This window comes from Ahaetulla prasina, chromosome 8 (assembly GCF_028640845.1).
Source record: "Ahaetulla prasina isolate Xishuangbanna chromosome 8, ASM2864084v1, whole genome shotgun sequence".
Lineage (NCBI taxonomy): Eukaryota > Metazoa > Chordata > Lepidosauria > Squamata > Colubridae > Ahaetulla > Ahaetulla prasina.
This window is the reverse complement of record NC_080546.1, coordinates 660,032-678,733: the sequence shown is the minus strand read 5'-3', so window position 1 is coordinate 678,733 and position 18,702 is coordinate 660,032. Positions and strand designations below refer to the sequence as shown.

Below are 18,702 nucleotides of genomic sequence, written 5' to 3'. Positions count from 1 at the left end.
CACCCGTCTCTTCTGCAGGGGTGGGCAGTCTGCACAAGGGGAGATTCCCCCCTCCACACCAGTTAGGGGAAAGAGCCTGCTCTGTGCAGCCCCCAAGACTGGGCTGGCCAGGGGAAGCTCTTTGTGATGGGGCAGTGCACAGCCAGACCCCAGCCGTCCTGCTGCTACCTTAAAAGGGCATCTCCCCCACCCCCACCCCCACCTCAGCTGGGCACCTCCCCACTCCCTCTGGTGGAGAAACAGTGGAAATCTGGGGATCTTGCAATGGTGGGTTGTGAAATAGCCAGGAGTCGTGTGAAAAGGACTATTGGGAAACACGAAGGAGAACGGTCTAAGCAACAATTCAACCATTTTTATTTTGTCTTTAAAGTGCTTAAAACAGAAAAGAGTCAAAACTTTTATGAAACAAACATCATCAACAGCACTTAACACAAGACCTTCCATCCTTCCAGAGGCCACGCAGGACAAGGCAGAGCCTGCAATGGAGAAAAAGGTTCGGGGGGGGGGGACTCGGGGAGGCGTTGTGGCTACTGCCAGATGGGAGGGGAACCACACTGGGAGCTTCTCCAAAGCAAAGGCAGGCAATATCCAGCCCAGGTCTCCCAAGACGGGCCAGGAGGGTGGGGAACGTTTGGGCCGCTAAAGAGATGGCAGTCACAGGGGCCTCTCACTGCAAGCTCAAAGGGGACAGGCACAAGTCCCCCCATCACAGCCAAGGACCACCAGCCCCCTCTCCCTGAAAGCTTATTCTGCTGCCCTCTCTTTGTCATGTGCCTTCTCCCCCCCTCCCCCCCCGTGCTTAAGGGGCAAACAGTAAAAACATTTGGCAGAAACAGGATGAACAAAAATCTGGGGAGCCTCCTTGCCCAGCCATTTTCCAAGGCGGGGAGGGGGGGCAGGAGGCTCCCTTTCATTTGATTTCCCTCATGTTGTGGGTGTGGGGTTGCCTTGGTTCAGGCCTTCAGTAGTGCCCCCCACAGGCCTTCTTGGCAAGGGAGCCAGGCGGCTCACAGGCAGGTTTTCCAGAAGAGTTAAGCTACCAGGAAGGCCCATGGCACAAAGCTTCTAGGCAGCCAAGGGGGACGGGGGCTGCCCCCCCAGGAGCTAAGGCATTCCTCTGTGCCTGCCTTACTTGCTGTGAGTTTCCTGGGGTCAGTAAATAAGGCGAGGGAGTGCCCATCCTTACATGGAGGCCAGGTTTAGTTTGGGGGTGGGTGTCAAAAAGGCACATCTTGTCTTACTACTACTTCAGGCAGATGCGCCCCTCCTTTCATTCGTGTGACGTTCTAGGCCAAGTAGAAGATGGAGAAACAGGGCAGAGGAGAATGGTTTTGGCATGCACAGCCAGCCCTTGGTACTTCTCTGTGGCAAGCAGAGCATTCCCCACTCTGAGATGGCACGGAAAGATCAGGCTGGTTCTGAGGTGCTGCGTGCTGGCACCACCTTGAAGAACACTGAACAAATCAGAGGAAGACACTAGTCCTCATGGAACAAGGCAAAGCATAGGTCCCATGAGCTCTGTCCAGTCAGGCGGCTTTTCTTGGGTCAGCCACCAGTGCCTTTCCCTTCGACTGCCCCCAATGCAAACCTCCCATTTCAGCCACGGGGAAGGGGGGGCATAAGAGGGCGGCAAAGACTGCCTATCTGCAGCGTGGTAGAGGTGACAAAGTATGCAAAAGAACCGGCCAGGAAGTTTGCAGGACCACCCCGCAGCCTGGGGCACACCCCACTGTGCCAAGAAGACTCTGTAATGACAAGACATTTGGAGGTCTAGAGATCCCGGGCTGGGGCTGCGGGAGCAGGGTATCCTGGGGTAGGGGTGCTGTCTGCACCAAAGGAGGGGAACATTCGGCAGACCAAACCCAGGCAGGAAGGGAGGGGCGATAGATTCCTGGTAGGGGGCTACTGGGTGGCCTTGGCCCCCCCCTCGAGAGGGATCTGCAGCAGGGTGGGCGACTTCTCCATGATGCGCACCAGCAGCCGGTCGATGTAGCCCTCCAGCTCCCGCACCTGCTCCTCCTTCTTGCCCAGCTCGGCCTCCCGTCGCAGCAGAAGTTGGAGCAGCTCTTCCCGTGTCAGGTGGTGGTACTTGGTGGGGGGGCTCTGCAGAGACACAATGGGGGGGAGACAGATGGGGGCTGAAGAGCAGAGCCTCTTGGGGCCAGAGGGTGAGCTTGCTGGGAAACTGCCCAATGGGCTGGGAGGAGGTGTCAAGCGAGGGCCTAGTTTGGAGTCCTTGCGCAGCCGCGAGAGGCAGAATGTCAAGCCCAGCTCCAGCTCAACACATGACGCTACTGGGATGTGGATCATGGGAGCAGCCCCTAATTAAAAATCCAAAGGGATGAATTATCGAGGACTTGTTTGAGGGATGCAGGGATCTGCATATGGGAAGGAGATCATCACACTGGGATAGAGGGAGATGAGGGCTGGACATCATGAAGAGCTGCTTTAGTTCTGGGATTTGGCAGATGACGTGAGGCTGTCAGACGAGGAGGGAGAGAGTGGCTGGGCGTCCAACCAATGGAGCAGTTCAGCCATGGAGCGGGGCATGAGCAGCGTGGGATGTTTAAAAGGGGCTGAGAGGCAGAAGCTCTCAGCGCTGACTTTATACAGAAAGACCTCGACTATTACTGAGACCCGGTTTGTAGCAGACCCAATAAACGAAGTCACGGGTGGAAAAGAAAACCAAGTTGGCTTGTTTCTTCTCACGGCATCTGACACAACTGTGGCTGACCAAGCTGAGACAGAAGCTTGACCTCCAAGATCAAGGAGCCTCATCTGAACCTTCCCAGGAGGAGGAAAGCAGCCTGATTCTTGTAACGTAGGCAGTAGACAATAAGGTTAACGGCCTTGATTATTCATTTGTGAATAATCTGGTTGCCTGATAGAGCTCCCCTCCCAGTTTGGACTTGTCTTTGTCCCCCAGAATTCCCACCCCAGAAGGCTGCTGGGCAGGGAGACGGACCTTCCTCTTCCTGGCTGCCACTCAAGGGCAGTCCTCCTTTGACCCTCCTGACTCCACCCTCTCCCTGCACAGCATTTCCGTCATGTCCGGGGCCCAGAACCTCAGGGCTTTGCCAAAGCCCAGAGACCAGGCAGAGATGCCCCCGAGAAGCTTGCAGACCTTGTGAAAGGTGCCAAGGGAGCCGAGCCCAGGGCTGACCCAGGAGCTCAAAAGATTCTGGGGGCCACTGAAAATCTGCAGCAGGAAACCAGGCCAGGCCTCCTGGCAATGAGGCAGTGGGGTGGGAATCAGAGCCCAGAGTTTGAATAATGAGCAGCTGCACCTGGCCAACAAACCCAGAGCGGGTGCAGGATGGCCCCCTTCTAGCCTGGGCATAACGGGTAGGAGAACAACTGACAACTGACACTCCAAAGGTTCAGCAAAGACGACACACTCCTGCCATTCAGGAGCACGTCTGTCCTCGGCGGCTCAGCCACCTCCTCACCTGTTTGGACTCTGTCTTCTCCAACTGCACCACTGAGGCTGCAAAGCTCCCACTGATGGCGGACTTGGGGGTGAGCTGCTCCTGGTCAGTGTTCTGGCCAGGGCTCAGACTGGACGCCTGGCGGGCCTTCTCCTTGTGTGGGGACTCTGGGGCAGGCGTGCTTCTCATGGGCTTGACTGGGTGCGGACTGCAAGAAACCAGAGGCATCATTAGGCTCCTCTCTTGGATGGAGGGCTGAGAGAGAAACGCTGACCCTGCTCAAAGCTGCAGAGAAACCCCCGCCAGGGCCTGGAAGCCATGGAAAGCTCCAAGTGCCAGGCCCAAGAACAAAAGCCCAGCCAAAGGCCACTTCTTTATTTGCTCAAGCTATGTAGACAGAATCTTGCCAGACTAAACCTATCCTTCTCTCACCCTAATGAATATACTCTGGGAGACTATAGGAAGTGTCTCTCTTGCACCTTCCTCCTTCTGCCTCTGGCCTGCCCCCCCCCCTTGGAACGGGCTCCCTCCTTCACTGTCGTTCCTCAGGCCAACTCCCCCTCTGCAGTCTCAATCCTCCACCTCAAGCAAGCAAATGAGGAGGGCTGGGAATCTCCTTTCTTCCTCAACCTTCCTCCTTCATCTCTGACCACCAAAGTAAATTTCCCAGAATGCCCTGTTACTTTTCTCTTAAAGAAAACAAAGGGCATTCTTGGAATTCCTCAGCCCCCTCCAGAAGCGCCATACCTATTAAATGGCTGTCTGTTTGGAGGGTGGGGTGAACTCCCAATCCTCATACCCTGCAGGCCCCATCAATCTCGGCCTGACTCCTGGGCACACGTTGCAGCCCCTGAGGAGCTGAGCCAGACCCCAGAGCATCCTCCCTGGCCCACGTCAGCCCAGCCCCAACGGGGCTCCGGGGAGTGCCCAAGTGGGCAACTGAAAAGGGCATCCGAGAGCCTCCTCTTTAGGCGGAGAGTTCCAGGGTTGCGCAATCATTCCTACAATTTCTGACTTGGCAGCCCACAGATGAGCCCCCCATCCCCATTTAATGCAGGCAGAGAGGTTTTTGTGCAGCACCAGCGCCACCTGCTGGCAGTTGCGCAACCTCTTTGTGGAGGTAATTCTAAACAGAGAAGGAATTTTTAGCTCCCTCCAGACAGGTGTGCTAAATCCGTTGCAGCAAATCTCAAAACAGTCTAGGGTCATCTTAAAAGATTAACACATTAATTACAGCACAAATCCAAGAATGTTTTGAAAACTGTTCAGAAATTATACTTAGAACATGGATATTAATTTAAAACATCTTTTGACTTTACAACTTGGGCTGAAATCAGCATTTGGAACGCTTAAAATATCGATGTTGGTGGGAAATGATTTTGGAGGTTCACGAATCACCAGTTAATTTATAAGTAAAACTTAAGAATCTATTCAGCTGTATATGGCAAGTCTGCAATAACTTGACCGAGAATTGGACTATCCTGTTTAAATGGCAGAGATTTTTAAATGTTGAATTAGTATCTTATGGTCTTAAGGTGCAATTAACACCATTAAATGATTTTATTTCTCATTTATATGGAACACTCCAGCAGATATGTAGGAAGGACAGTGTGAAATCTTTACAAATTGCAGGTGTAATATTTTAGGAGTGACACTGACTGGAATGAAGAATGAGGTTTTAGTTTGTAGCATTGTGATTTTGGTTTGATACTCAAGATTAAAGGTGGAAGGATTGAATGATATTCTCAAAATCTATTAAACATGAAGAATTCAGGGTTTAGTATGCTAGGACTGCAGCTAAAACAGTTTTTTTCCCATGAAAACATTCTATCACACTTGATTTAAAATCCTGGATAGAAGAAATCCGTTCATTTCTTATACATTTCTTAAAACTAGCTTTCTATAGAACTGAGCTTATTTTATATCTATTTCAACAAATCTTTTTTCCAATCCATTTTTGTTTTAAACTTTGTGGGTTTTTTAAGATTTTGAGATTGCTATTTTTCTTTTTATTTATATTAGGAAAACTATATTGTTTTAAAGAGGAAAAAAGAGCAAGGTCCCAACTGCAAATATCCAGGTGTGCAAAGGGATGCCTAAATCTCTCTGCTGCCATCTGGTGATCATCAAAATTTTTGCAACAGCGTATTTGGTAGCTCCAATCAAAAATTTTATTTATTTATTTATTTATTATTTAGATTTTTATATCGCCCTTCTCCCGAAGGACTCAGGGCGGTGTACAGCCAGATTAAAAAACAGTACAATATACAAATTAAAACAAAAATTAAAATAACATATTCTATAAATGGCCGAAAATTTAAAACCGTCAAATTTGACCCATAAAATTCATAAAATACCCCAATTAAAATTATTAAAATTCAAAAGTTTAAAAAATTAAGCCAGTCCCGCTTGGATAAACAAGTGCGTTTTCAATTCACGGCGAAAGGTCCGAAGGTCAGGTAATTGACGCAAACCAGGGGGAAGTTCGTTCCAGAGGGTAGGTGCTCCAACAGAGAAGGCCCTTCCCCTGGGGGCCGCCAGCCGACATTGCTTGGCGGACGGCACCCTGAGAAGACCCTGTGTGAGCGTACGGGTCGGTGGGAGGCATAAGGTAACAGCAGGCGGTCCCGTAAGTACCCGGGCGCTAAGCCATGGAGCGCTTTAAAGGTGGTAACCAACACCTTGAAGCGCACCCGAAAGACCACAGTTAGCCAGTGCAGACTGCGCAGGAGCGGTGTTACACGGGAGCAACGTGTGGCTCCCTCCATCACCCGCGCAGCTGCATTCTGAACTAACTGAAGCCTCCGAGTGCACTTCAGGGGTAGCCCCATGTAGAGAGCATTGCAATAATCCAGACGAGAAGTGACAAGAGCGTGAGTGACCGTGCATAAGACATCCCGGTCAAGGAAGGGGCGCAACTGGCGAACCAGGCGGACCTGGTAAAAAGCTCTCCTGGAGACGGCCACCAAATGGTCTTCAAACGACAGCCGTCCATCCAGGAGAACGCCCAAGTTGCGCACCCTTTCTGGTTCTGCAGCTGACTATACCGGGGCGCCGGCATCCACAGCCACTCCATCTTGGAGGGATTGAGCTTGAGTCTGTTTCTCCCCATCCAGACCCGTATGGCTTCCAGGCATCGGGATAGCACTTCGACAGCTTCGTTGGGGTGGCCCAGGGTGAAAAAGTACAGCTGCGTATCGTCAGCGTACAGCTGGTAACTCACCCCAAAATCACTGATGACCTCGCCCAACGGCTTCATATAGATGTTGAACAGGAGAGGCGAGAGAATCGACCCCTGAGGCACCCCACAAGTAAAGCGCCTCGCAGTCGATCTCTGCCCCCCTGTCAACACCGTCTGCGTCCGGTCAGAGAGATAGGAGGAGAACCACCGATAAACGGTGCCTCCCACTCCCAAACTCTCCAACCGGTGCGGCAGGATACCATGGTCGATGGTATCAAAAGCCGCTGAGAGATCTAATAGGACCAGGGCAGAGGAACAACCCCTATCCCTGGCCCTCCAGAGGTCATCCACCAACGCGACCAAAGCCGTCTCCGTACTATATCTGGACCGGAAGCCGGACTGGAACGGGTCTAGATAGGTAGCTTCATCAGGCCCTCAAGACTATCCACCTTGGCAGAGATATGCCGAACTGTCCATAGCAGCCTAGAAGACCTGCGCCAACTCAGCCTCAAGAGTTGCCCTCCAGCAGAAGCTGGAGAAGTCAGGATATTTTGCTCAGCTGCAAATGCTTTCATTTCAGTGCTTCAGTACAGTTCCCCTGTACTGTTGTGCGAAGAACGAAGAAGCTTCCTGGATGAGAAGCAAAATGTTTTCAAAGAAAAACCCAAGGAAGTCCAGTTTCCTTTTGAAAAAAGCACCTTTGGGACAACCGTGTCCTGAAGGATTGAGAATCTCCACAGACATTGGTCAGATGGAACCTCTTTGAGGGCTTTCTGACCCTGGACACCCAGCCAAGTTCTTAAGGGGGCACAGAAAGGCTCCACCCCACGTTCACCCCTGGAGGAGCAGTTTCAGAGCAACTTTGGGAGGAAGGTTGGCTCTAACCAAGGGTGAAACTGAGGAATGGGCCCTTTGAGCCCCAATGCCTGCAAAGGTCAGTGGCCTGAATCTGGCCTCCAGGAAGAGAAGGGGTCAGAGGTCAGGTGGTGGGCGCCCGAGAGCGATGGAATGCCTGCCAGGAGGACCCAAGTGAACTGGCCAAGAAGGAGACCTCTTCCACCTGCCCAGCTAGCTGCCCACCTTCCCTCCCTCCTTCGCCTGCCTCTCCTCTCCTCCCAGACTGGACCCGCCACACTCTCCTTTTTCTTTCTCACCTTTGACCTCCACAGCTTTACTGCTTCCCCACTGGCTACCCTTAAAGAAGAGCTGGGAGCAGGATCCTGTCTAGCTTCCGTCCATATTATTGTCTTTCTTTTTCCTGTGTTGGGTATTTTAAGTCCTCCCAGCCACCCAGAGTCACTGGTCAAGCGTTAGGGAAAGTGACTTAGGCAGGACGCATGCAAGAATTTAAGGCTAACCACCACCACCAGGAGGAGGGGCCTGAATTCCTAGCCCCCCACACTTTACGGCCGTGCAGGGAAGAGGCTTTGAACCGCAGCTACTGGGAAGCAGGACAGTGGGCTCCAGGCCCAGGAGCTGTCACCACCTAGCATCCCAAGGGAACTGCTGCCATCCCTCCAGAGGGAGCAGGGCACTCCGGCCCCAACTAAAGACTCCCTTGGACACACTGTGCAAAACTAATCCAGGAGAAATCCAGACTAGAACCAAGGAGGAATTTCCTGACGGTGAGAACAATGAACCAGTGGAACGACTTTCCTCCAGAAGTTGTGGTTGCTCCATCACTGGAAGCTTTTAAGAGGAGACTGGACAGCCATTTGCCTCAAATGGTATAGGGTCTCCTGCTTGAGTAGGAGGTTGAAGACCTCCAAGGTCCCTTCCAACCCTGTTATTCTGTTAAGAATAGTAGCAGCTGCTCTCACAACCCGGGATGGATGTGAGAACGCCAAGTCCCCTCCCTTTGCCTGGCTGGGAGGCGTTTGCGGCCACAGAGGCTGTGCCGGGGGCAGGGGAAACACTCTGCACCCACTCAAAAGCCCTTCAGCCACTAGAACAATACAGCTGCACCCAGGTCACCCTCTGAAGGCACTGGGACTACAATCCCCAGGATCCCCAGTCTGCAGAGCAGCTAGCCTCCCGGGCTGAGAATTCGGAGCACTGCAGGCCTCCTGGAAGGGGGAGGCCCTGTTCAGTGGGGGCTCCTGCCTCAAGCCAAATGCTGCAGGGGTGTTGTGTCTTGCCCGCTCTCACCGCAGCCGGGGTCTGCTTATCTGCTTCCGAATGCTGAAGAAGGTCCTCCCGGCCCCAGCCCTGGCTCCATGCCCAGACAGGCTGAGGAGGGGGCATCTCCCGGCCCCAGCCCTGGCTCCATGCCCAAGCAGGCTGCAGAGGAAGGAGCACCCCCCCGGCCCCAGCCCTGGCTCCATGCCCAGGCAAACGGAGCAGCTAGACCCCTCCCCCTCCTCCACAGCATGTGAGCCTGAGGAAAGTTTATTTCCAACAGCTGCCGATTGGAGTGATCCTCGCATCAGAAGACTGGCTAGGCGGAGGCAACAGAAGGAAGGGAAGGGCAGGCCTGGATAAGTGCTGAGTCATGGAGCCACACCCCATGGCCTATATAAAGGATCTGCTTTCTGGCAGTCTCTGAGTCAGGCAAAGTCGAACTTATCTTGCTGAAGTCACTTTCTGGTCTCCTGCCTGCCCTGAGGACTTTGCTAGGACTTTGGGCAGAGCTGCAGAGGCAAGCCTGATTCGGATTTCCCTGACCCGGTCGTCAGCGGAGGAGTGGGACACAACAAGGGGCCACTTCAGCTGGCACTCCAGGCCCACAGCTGTCCTGGCCTCAGGCACCATTCCTGCCAAAAATGCTGGTTATTTCAGCTCCCCTCACAAGCCTTTAAGGAGACAGGGACCCCAAGATTTCCCACCTCTCCCCTGCCTGACCTCCGAGAAGTGGTGGCATTTACTATCGGGGGCGGAGGGAGGGAGAGAACTGGCTTTGGCACATGAAAGCCCCCTCGCCCGCCAGAGAGGAAGATGGCCGAGTTCAGCTGGGACCCAGGAAGCCAACTCAAGCTAGAAAAGGGGAGGCCAGAAACACCCCCCCCCAGAGGGACCCCAACATAGAGAGCAGCCTGGCTGAGCCAAAGGAATTGGCAGGGGGGCCAAGCAGAGAGATGGGAGGCAACGGCACTCTCTTGCAAAGTTGCACACAAAGGCACAGACACCCGGACACACACACACACCTGCCCCCCACCCCCGCTGCTCACCTGGCTGTCTGCTGGCGTGGGGCATCTTGAGCCGGCAGCCTCTCCATGGGCAGGACCAAAAGGGCCGAGGCATCTGTGCTGGGGGGAGAGAGCAAGGGGAATGCGGGAGGGCTGGTCTGGCTGTCTGCTGCAGCCCCTGCACTAGTGGCCGGGGGCCCCAGGGCAGAAGGGAGGTGGCAGTCAGTGGGGCTTGCGTTTGGCTGGAAGGAAGGGGTGGAGAAGGCCAAGGGCTGGGGGCAAGGCCAGCTGGGGGCTGCCAGGAGCTCCACTGAGAAGCTGTGAGAACGGAGTTGCCTGCGAGGGCCGGTGGCTACAGGAAACTCTCCCAGGCTGTGGGCATCAACAGTGGGGGGGACCGGAAGGACGGCAGCCTGGGCCCAGGGCACCTCTGCAGCAGGCAGGTCCACAAAGGGGTTCTTCTGTGGAGAGGGGGCAGGCCAGGGGGCGAAAGGGTTGCCTGGGGTCAGCGCGGGATCATCCTGCTTGCTCTTTGGCTCCCCACTGCCCTCCTGCCAGAAAGAAGCCTTCCGGAAGTCCATCGCTTGGTCATTGGGCCCTCCTGACGGGAGCTCCAGCTCATGCCCTGGGTGCAAGGGGGCCAGCCCAGCGGCCACATCGTTCTGTCCTAGGCCACATGGGCTTTCCAAGCTGGTGCCCCCTTCAAGCAGCCCCCGGTGCTCTTCCAAGGCAGTCCAGAACAGCAGAGATGGGCTGGGCTCCACCCGTGGCTCAGGGGGGCCCTGGGAGGCCTCAGGGGGCCGGGGGAATTTCTCTGAGCTCCATAACGAGGCCGAGCCGGGCAGCCCTGTCGGCCAGGCACCCTCAAGCCCCCAGGGGGCAAAGCCAGTCTCCCCATCCTGCCTGGGACTCTCGGGGACCCCTGAGAGGCCTAATCCGCCCAAGGACAGCTGGGAAGGGCAGGTGGAGAATGGCAGGGCCTCCGCACTGGGCCCATCGTTTGTTGCCAAGATGGTTGCCCCTGAAGACTCCTCCTGGCCCCCCGGCTTGTCATCTTGCACAGCCTCGTCCTCTGCAGCGGCCAGTGGGAGGCCCTTGGGGGGCCCAGAGACGCCTGCCCCAATTATCACTGCTGGCACCAAAGAGACGGCAGCCGCTGGAGGGGAATCAGCTGCCCCCAAAGGAAGGAGGTGCTGAGGAGGCTCTGGGTCTGCCCCCCTAGGCCACGTGCTCTCCAGCGTGCCCCAACCAGCCCCATTGGCTTCTTCGGTGAGCTGGAGAGGGGGGATCCTCCTTGCCGGCTTTGGAGGAGGGGTCCCTGCCCCCCTCGGCACCTCAGTCTCTGCTGGCACCCTTTGCTCCTCCTGGGCAGGGCCTCCGCTGGTCGGAGTGGCCTCCTCGACACCCACGTCCTCTTCCCTCTCAGGGTCCCACGGAAGCCAAGAGGGCTTGCTGCTTTCAGCTTGGGGGGCCGGCTGGCTTTGGGGCAATGTCTGCTGCTCTCGGCCCCAGTCCAGCTGCTCCGAGGAGGGGTCGGCTAAGGAAGGGATGGTCCGCTTACGTGGGCAGCTCTCTGGTGTCCAGCTGAGCGCTTCTTCGGGCACATCTGGGGCAACAGGTACGGAGGAACCCGGCTGCCCCACATTCTGGGCCTGCTCCTCTCGGAGGCTGCTTGTACTGGGGACAGAGTTCGCTCCCTCCCCAAATGTCCCACTCGCTAGCAGGACCCCCCCAGACCCACTCCAGGCCCGGCCTCTGTCCCCAAAGGCGAAGCTCGGCCAGTCCGGACTCTCCTGCCAGACCCTGCCAGGGCTGGGGGGCCCTTCCTCCTGCTGTGGGAGGAGACCAGCCGCCCCCCCTGGGGGCTCCGTGGTGGGAGGGGGTTCGGGCTCCGGAGCTGCTGGCTGGAGGCGGCTGGCAGCAAAGGCGTCAAAGCCATCGTCCCCTTCCACGGGTGGGTGTGCAGGAGCAGCGGCGGCGGCAGCAGCGGGCAGCGATGGCTGAAGGTGGCTGGCAGGTGGGGCTCGGGGCTCGGGCTGCGTTTCTCCGGCCTGGATGGAGGGAGGGAGGCCCTGATCCTCAGAGACCACCCCGGGGTCCTTGGCGAGCTCTGGAGTTGCAGGCAGGCCAGGCTGGGAACTAGGGAGAAAGCGAGCAGGGAAGCAAGTTTAGTATCTGGTCGACGAGGAGCTAGTCCTCAAGGAAAGTTTGGTCTGGGGCAGGGCCTGGGGGGTCTTGTAAGAGGGGCCCTCCAAGAGGGGCAGAAAGGAAAAGGGGCTGCTTGGGGGGCTGAGCAGAGGCAGCTTCCCAGGTGACCCTGGAAGTCACCCCAGGTGACTCTGACCCCTTGCACTGGTCCCAATTCAGTGCCACAAATGATACAGGTCCACCAACAGCCACACACACACACACACACACACACACACACACACACACACACACACACACTGGTGCCTTCATGGAACCACAGCAACCAACCAGTCTTTGCAGAAGCCACAAAAATGGATAATTTAAAAGTAGCACAAAGCAGCAGAGATGGAAAAGAAGCGGGCCCTCCCTTCACGGTTGAGGGGGGCAGGCTGGGCCACCCCACATTCCAGCCCCACACAACCCCTAGGGTTTGGCCTACTCCAAGGGCACAGTTGTCGGAGCCCCTCCCAGACTGCCCCCCAACGGTCTTTCCATTGGGGACTTGCCCCCAGCCTCTTTGACCTTGCCCACTCCCCTGGGACTCCCCCTCTCCCCCAGGATGGCTTTGAATTCCCTCCCCCCTCCAGAGAGTCCTTCTTTTCCTCTCTCAAAAGTAATAATGCTGCCCTCTTTATTGGGGATGGGGGGCTATGTGGGGATTCAGGAGGTTGCCTCTACTCTCCCTTGAAGCCCGACTCCTCCCCTCGTCCCGTTCCCTCCCCCGTCCTCCAGTTTTCATTTTACAGTTTCAAGTTTTTATTTTATTCCTAATACAGGTTTGGGGAATTGGGCTCTGCCAAAGTCATTCCGACAAGCCCAGGAAGTCGGAAAAGTCACCTGGACAGTGCCAGCCCCTTGCAGAGACTTTCTGCCCTTCCAGGGAATGAGCCCCTCTGACAGCGAAGAACCCTCCCGCCCCCATCCCCCCATCCCCTGGGGCCTTGGACCGGCCCTTCTGCCAGATGAGCAGATTTCTCCCTCCCTTCAACAGCATCTGGTGCCCGGACAGCAGCCGGCCCTTTGCCCTCAGCTGCCCAGCTGCCCAAGAAGCCAGAGGGTTCAGGTCAAAGCCCGACCTTGGCCCTTTCCTTGTTCCTGGAGCCAGGGTAGGGCAGTCCGGGCCTCCTTCTCCACTAAAACAGCCTGAGATGAAGGCTGGATGCCCTGGGATGCCCCATCTCACACCTTGTGAATGCTTCAGCTTCTCCACAAACTCACTTTGGACTCTTCCATAAAGAGCCAGAGGAACAGGAAGCTGCGGAAATCAGCCTATCTTGATCCTGGTCAGGCGCAAGAAACCTGGTCTACACAGGACGGTCCAATTTAACCGAGTTATGTGCTAAAAGCCTGGCCACAGGAATCTTCTCCAGCAATGGTCAGCAGCACCCGCTTGGAGTCAGATAAGGGTCAATTTAAGGGAGGTTGGAGTTATTTCATTTGTGGCTACGTACCAATTCTAGGCTGGTTCCCCTTTTCACTCCTCCCCCTGGCTCTGCCAGTCCTTCTCCTACAGTCTTGGCCTTAATCCTCCCACAATTCTGAGCTGTTTACTTGTGCCATCTTTCAAGCAAATGGCTGCTTTTCTGGCCATAATAAACGTTCTTCAATGGGCACGCTGTTTGAGCTACCCTCTAATGCACCCTTTTTAACAACTACCCATTAGTTGTGATCTACAGTTAAAAGGCTTTGTGTAATCACAGAACCATGGGACCCTTTTCCTTTTTCTAGTACTCCCCCCTCCCCCCAGAGATGGATAAAGTGAGTAAGTGGGGAGGGGGGGCTGGTTTGTCTCCTCCAAAGGCACATCTGGAGCAACTGTGAGCACATGAAGGAAAACGCAGGTGGCATCTTTCTGGGCCATTGCCGCATTTCGATACCTGATTCCAAACTGCAAGCAGAATTTCAACTGCATCACCTTGCAAAGAGATTTAAAAACAGCCCAGCTGATGTTTCAACAATGGCTGCAGCGGAATTTTTAAGAAATATTTTCTAAACCCACTTAAGGTGACTCTGGCTACAATTCAGCGGATAAACCTGTTGCTGAATTAGTGAGACAGGCGGCAAAGACATTTAATAAATAAATAAATCTTCATACACATCTTTAATTTGGGATTCCACCCTTCCCCCGCCACACACACACATACAAAGTTCTTATGGCCCAAGGTCTTCCCCTCCTGCTTCTGTCTGGTCTTTCACCACGTCCATCTTTGCAGAAAAGGTTCTCTTGACTTCTGAGATCTTCCTAAATAAAAATCTTGTCCTTGAGGTTCTTATGGAGCTGCAATTCCTGCCTTCTTCTTCCTGTCTGTGTAGCACAGAGTTTAGCCTGGCAATTTTTCCTCTCGGTCTCTTTTGCTTCCTTCAGCTTCTGTTTTTTAACCTGTCGGCCGACCGACTTTCCACCTTATTTGCTTAGCAGCATTTTAGAGTATTTTTGCTCCATGACATCATTCCAGTTACTCATCAAGTCTAACCCATTACATCTATTTTTAGCTCTATCGCGTGATGATACGGAATACGGCTGAGGTCACACCTCGTGGGCCTGATCTTTTGGCTTCCTGTAGTTTGCATCTCCTGCTTTCTGCTGGCCGGGCAGAACTTCTGACCTTCCCTGCACCGTCTCCAGGGAGGGTGTCCTGGGGAGGCTCTGAGGCTGGGCCTGCTGTCAAGCTGGATTCTTTTTCTCTCCTCCTTTTGGAGCCCGGAAGCCAAGTCATCATCTTCTTATTCCAGATGTTTGTTCACTTCCAACTGTAGTGCTCCAGTCTCCTATTTGATGAAAATTGCTCAGACCCGTTTACTCCCTTCCACTTTGGTGGTTCAATCTAGAGACTCGGATCTACACAGGAACCAGGCAACCATTCAAAGTTAGAAAAGATCACACTGGGGATGCCAATGTGAACCCAGCTCCAAAGGTCCCACCCCTGTGGTCACATGACCAAATTTGGGGCACTCAGAAACTGATCCGCATTTACGACTATCTGCATTGTCCCATGGCCACCTGACTGCGTTTTACGGCATTTTCAGCAAAAACAGATCACAGTGAACAACTGGTTCACTTAATGACCATGGTGTTTGCTTAATGACCACTGCAAAAAAATTTGTAAAATCAGGTCAGACACGTGAGTGACCTGTTTTATGACCCTCACAACTTATGGCCATAATGGGGAGGCTCCAATACAGTTGTAGCTCAAGGACTACCTGTACGGTAGGATGGGCTCTGAATCGAGGTCATTGCTTTAACCCCATTTTTTAATGATGGCTACTCCGTTTCGTCTTCTTTTCTTGACCGCACGGGAGGATTGGTTGTTCTTCAGCTGTAATATGATGTCGCCCATACCAGATTCCCAGAACATCAGCCTCTGGTCTGACCATGTCTGTTCTGGACCCCTCCCGCCATCATCCCCCTCCCTCTTCCATCTCGTCCTTAGATGCGTTTCGTCCTTTTGCCTCTGGGCACTTCAGTAACTGGGAAACGTCCCCACCTCAACCCAGGCACCTTGGAAGCCCCAAAGTTGCTGCTGCTCCTCCTAACCCACTGGACCTCAGCTTTTCTCCAGGAGCTTCTTGGGGGCCGCCTGACCAGCGCTTGGGGTCATCACCGTCCAGTATCACGTTGACATGATACTGGTGTCCTTGCTCAAGCTGTGGGAACCATTTCCAGTGGATTGTTGTTAGCCTCCACCACAATCTATGCAACGCAGCAAGGATGGTGTTGGAAGGAGGGACCCCTCTGGGAGGTGGGCCCTCCCCTCCCCCAAAGCTGCTCAGGGGCCCTTTCACTGCCCCGAGTAACACTCCAAGGAAGCCCCAGATCAGACCCTGCAAAACCCCAAAGAGGGGCCCAGAGCTACAGAGGCTGCTTAGACGCTGAGACGCCAATTCCACCATTTTAATCATGTTTTCCCAAAGTGACATTTGGGAGCCGCTCCAGGGGCTCCTGAGGGCCCCGGAAATTACCACAGTCCAATTTCAGTGGCCGCCATTTTCAGAGAGAGAGAGGTGGAAATGGTCTTTCGGTGCTGCCACAAAATGGATTTTTCATGGCAGAGGGGGCTCCTGGAGAGTACATGGGGGGCCAGGAAGCAGGCGAGGGAGGAGGGGAACCCCAGCGGTGCTGTGTTTCCTACTTGAAAGCCATTACAGCTGTGCAGGGGACAATCCAGAGGGACTGCTGAACTGGGGCTCTGTTCTGTTCCTCGTGAGCCTGACTGGTGCAGCAAAAAATGGACTTCAGGTGCTTTTCATCTGTGTCCCCTTCCCCCCCCCACATGCCCCCCCCCCAGTGCTCAGCAGGTTGGATCCCAGGAAAACACCCTCCCTCCTTCTTCCAGCATTTCCTTTCAGACAGCACAGATCTCCCCACTTTTACAGCTCCTTGTTCAAATTCTAAAGAGCCCCTGACTCAAATGTCCAGCTGCCCTAATGACAGAGCAGACCCTGTTACAATCAGGAACTGGCCAAGCACAGACAGCCCAATTCAGGCTGGGCTGAGGCAATGTCCTCGTGGGTCCAGCTCCCCCTCGGACAGGGGCCGCGGAAGCAGCTTCGCAGCGTTGCTCCAGGTGCCGCCCTGGTTCATCTCCCACCTTGGCCTTCCTTTCTGCAGCTCCCATCCTGCCCAGCAGCTGGATTTATGCCAATCGGGCATTTCCATGACAGCCCCGGCACTGGGAAGGTTGGGAACCCCCCCTCCAAACTCAGACAGCCACCCCAGGTGCGCCAGCCTCTACCCCAGGTGCAAAGGCTGAGCAACAGGGCTGGCTGTCCCAATGGCCCAAGAGCAGGGACTCTGGAGCCCAGAAGCGCCACTTTAAACTCCCATGCTCCCACCCAGCCCTCCCTGGCACCGTGGCCTTTTCTTGGGCAAACAGTCAACCCCCCCCACATCCCATTGGCTCAGTCCCACAGACTGAGGCTCACCTGGGCTTTCGAACCGGCTCTCCGGGGTCCCTCAGACTGATTCGGCTGCTGCCACTGCAACTCCAAGGCACCTCGGGGCTCTGGCCGTGGCCCCCGAGGCTCCCGTGATGGTCCCTCTCATCCTCCGGGGGGAAAGCCACGGGGGCGGCCATGGGAACGGGTTTGCTCTTGGCCTGCAGGCCCTCCTCCCTTCTGGCTCGGGCTCGCTGCTTGTTCAGAGCGATGGTCTTCACAGAGAGCTTGTCTTCTTCCTGCGCCGCCAAAATGGGGGGCGAGGGGATGAACCGGGGGAGGTCTTTCGGGGGTCCTTTCTGGGAACCGCTGGCAGGCCAGGGCGGCAGGTCCGGTTCAACAGCAGGCAGTCCGGCCCCCGAGCCCCTCTCCTGCTTGCTGGGATCGATCTGGGCGACAGGAAAGGGGGCCAGCGAGAGGAAAGAGGGCTTGGGGGTGGGCTCCTCGCAGTAAATGTGGCTCCCGTTGATGCAGAGCGAGGAGCCGGAGGAGGGGTCCTTTGAGGTCTTCAGGCCCTGCACGGCTTCTGGCAGCAGGTTGATCTGGCTCACCTCATCGCTGAAGGCCCTCTTGTGGGTCAGCTGGGGGGAGGGCAGACAGTCTCTTCCTGGGAGGGAGGCCAGGGAAGGGAAGGGGGGAAGGAAGGAAGGAGTTATGCCCAGGCCTCCCAAAAAGCCCCTAGAGGCAAAGCCCCCTCTTCCCCTGAGACCCAGAGGGGGCCACCTGCCAGAGGCTGCTGCAATTGGGCAGCCATTTGTTTCTTCCCTGGAGGGGGGGGAACAAGAGCAGGAACTCAGTTTTCTGACTCAGGGGAGCAAAAGGAGCAGCAGCATCTGCGGGGAGGGGCCCAGGAGGCCTGGGGGGGGGTCATCCTAGAATCCTAGGGCTTGGGGGGGTCTTTCCTAAGGTCACCAGGCATAGTCCCATCCCTGGCTGTCCTTACTTACCGGCAGGGTCAGTTGAGATGCTGCTGTGCCGGCTGGGCGAAGGTGCCCCCCCCTCGGCGCTGCCCAGGGCTCCCAGGCTGCTGGCGGAGGAGAGGGTGCTGGCGGATCCCAGGGAGGTGCTGGAACGAGTGAGGGAGGAGCGGCGCAGCTGGCCCTTGAAGAAGAAGCCCGCCCGGACCTTGTCCTTGGGGGCCCCCGAGCGGAAGTTGTCATCCAGGGCCCCGCTGCTGCTGGGCACGATGGCGGAGGAGGAGTCCAGGTCGTAGCTGTGCTTCCCCTTCATCTTGTCCCTCAGCCGCCGGAAGGGCGAGCGCGGCTTCTCCTTGACCGACAGGTCAAACATGCTTGCCGTCAGGCTGTGGCGCATGAACTGCAGGCTCAGCTGGATCTCACCTCGCTCCTTCTCCTTCTTGCCCGGCTTGGAGTGGAGCTTGTACCACCTGGGGGGACAGGAGGGAGGGAGGCATCAACCCAGAGACACTCCCCCCCGACGTCCTCACGACACCCCACTCCCAGCTACCCTTCCCCAAAGCAGCCACCTGGCTCCAGTGCTGTCCAGTCCCTTGGCAGGAATATCTGGAAGCTGCAATTCCGGGGCACCAGGTTGGGGAGTGCCTAGAGATGCCCTGCTCTCTGCCACCCTCTCCCAGGCTCCTCTTCTTGGCACTTGCCCTGAGCAGGATTCGCATGGAGGGTCCTCTGCTCCGCTCCGGCACACCCCACCCCACATTGTAAGCCGCCCTGAGTCTTCGGAGAAGGGCGGGGTATAAATGTAAACAAAACAAAAACAAAAAACCCTGTAAACAGCCAGGCCAATTCCTTCTGAGCTGCCCTGGAAAGCCTCTGCCCCGTCTCAGCAGAGCTCCCTCCAGAGCGGGGTCTTCCCCCTTTCCACC

The 18,702-nt window shown here is 55.6% G+C and overlaps 1 protein-coding gene across 3 annotated transcripts in view; it reads right to left on the bottom strand.

Annotated features, from left to right (window-relative positions):
- Positions 1-337: 337 nt before the first annotated feature.
- The window catches only part of RAB11FIP5 (RAB11 family interacting protein 5), a 29,331-nt gene continuing 10,966 nt past the window's right edge, over positions 338-18,702 (bottom strand). The window contains exons 2-7 of one of the 3 annotated variants that reach the window (XM_058193833.1): positions 18,346-18,553; positions 17,807-18,246; positions 16,848-17,466; positions 9,777-11,873; positions 3,450-3,636; positions 338-2,103 (exon numbers count right to left, since the gene is read on the bottom strand). In XM_058193833.1, coding sequence (XP_058049816.1) covers positions 1,903-2,103; positions 3,450-3,636; positions 9,777-11,873; positions 16,848-17,466; positions 17,807-18,246; positions 18,346-18,553 — 3,752 coding nt within the window. In that variant the 3' untranslated portion in view covers positions 338-1,902. The other 2 variants (XM_058193832.1, XM_058193834.1) reach the window with 2 other exon arrangements.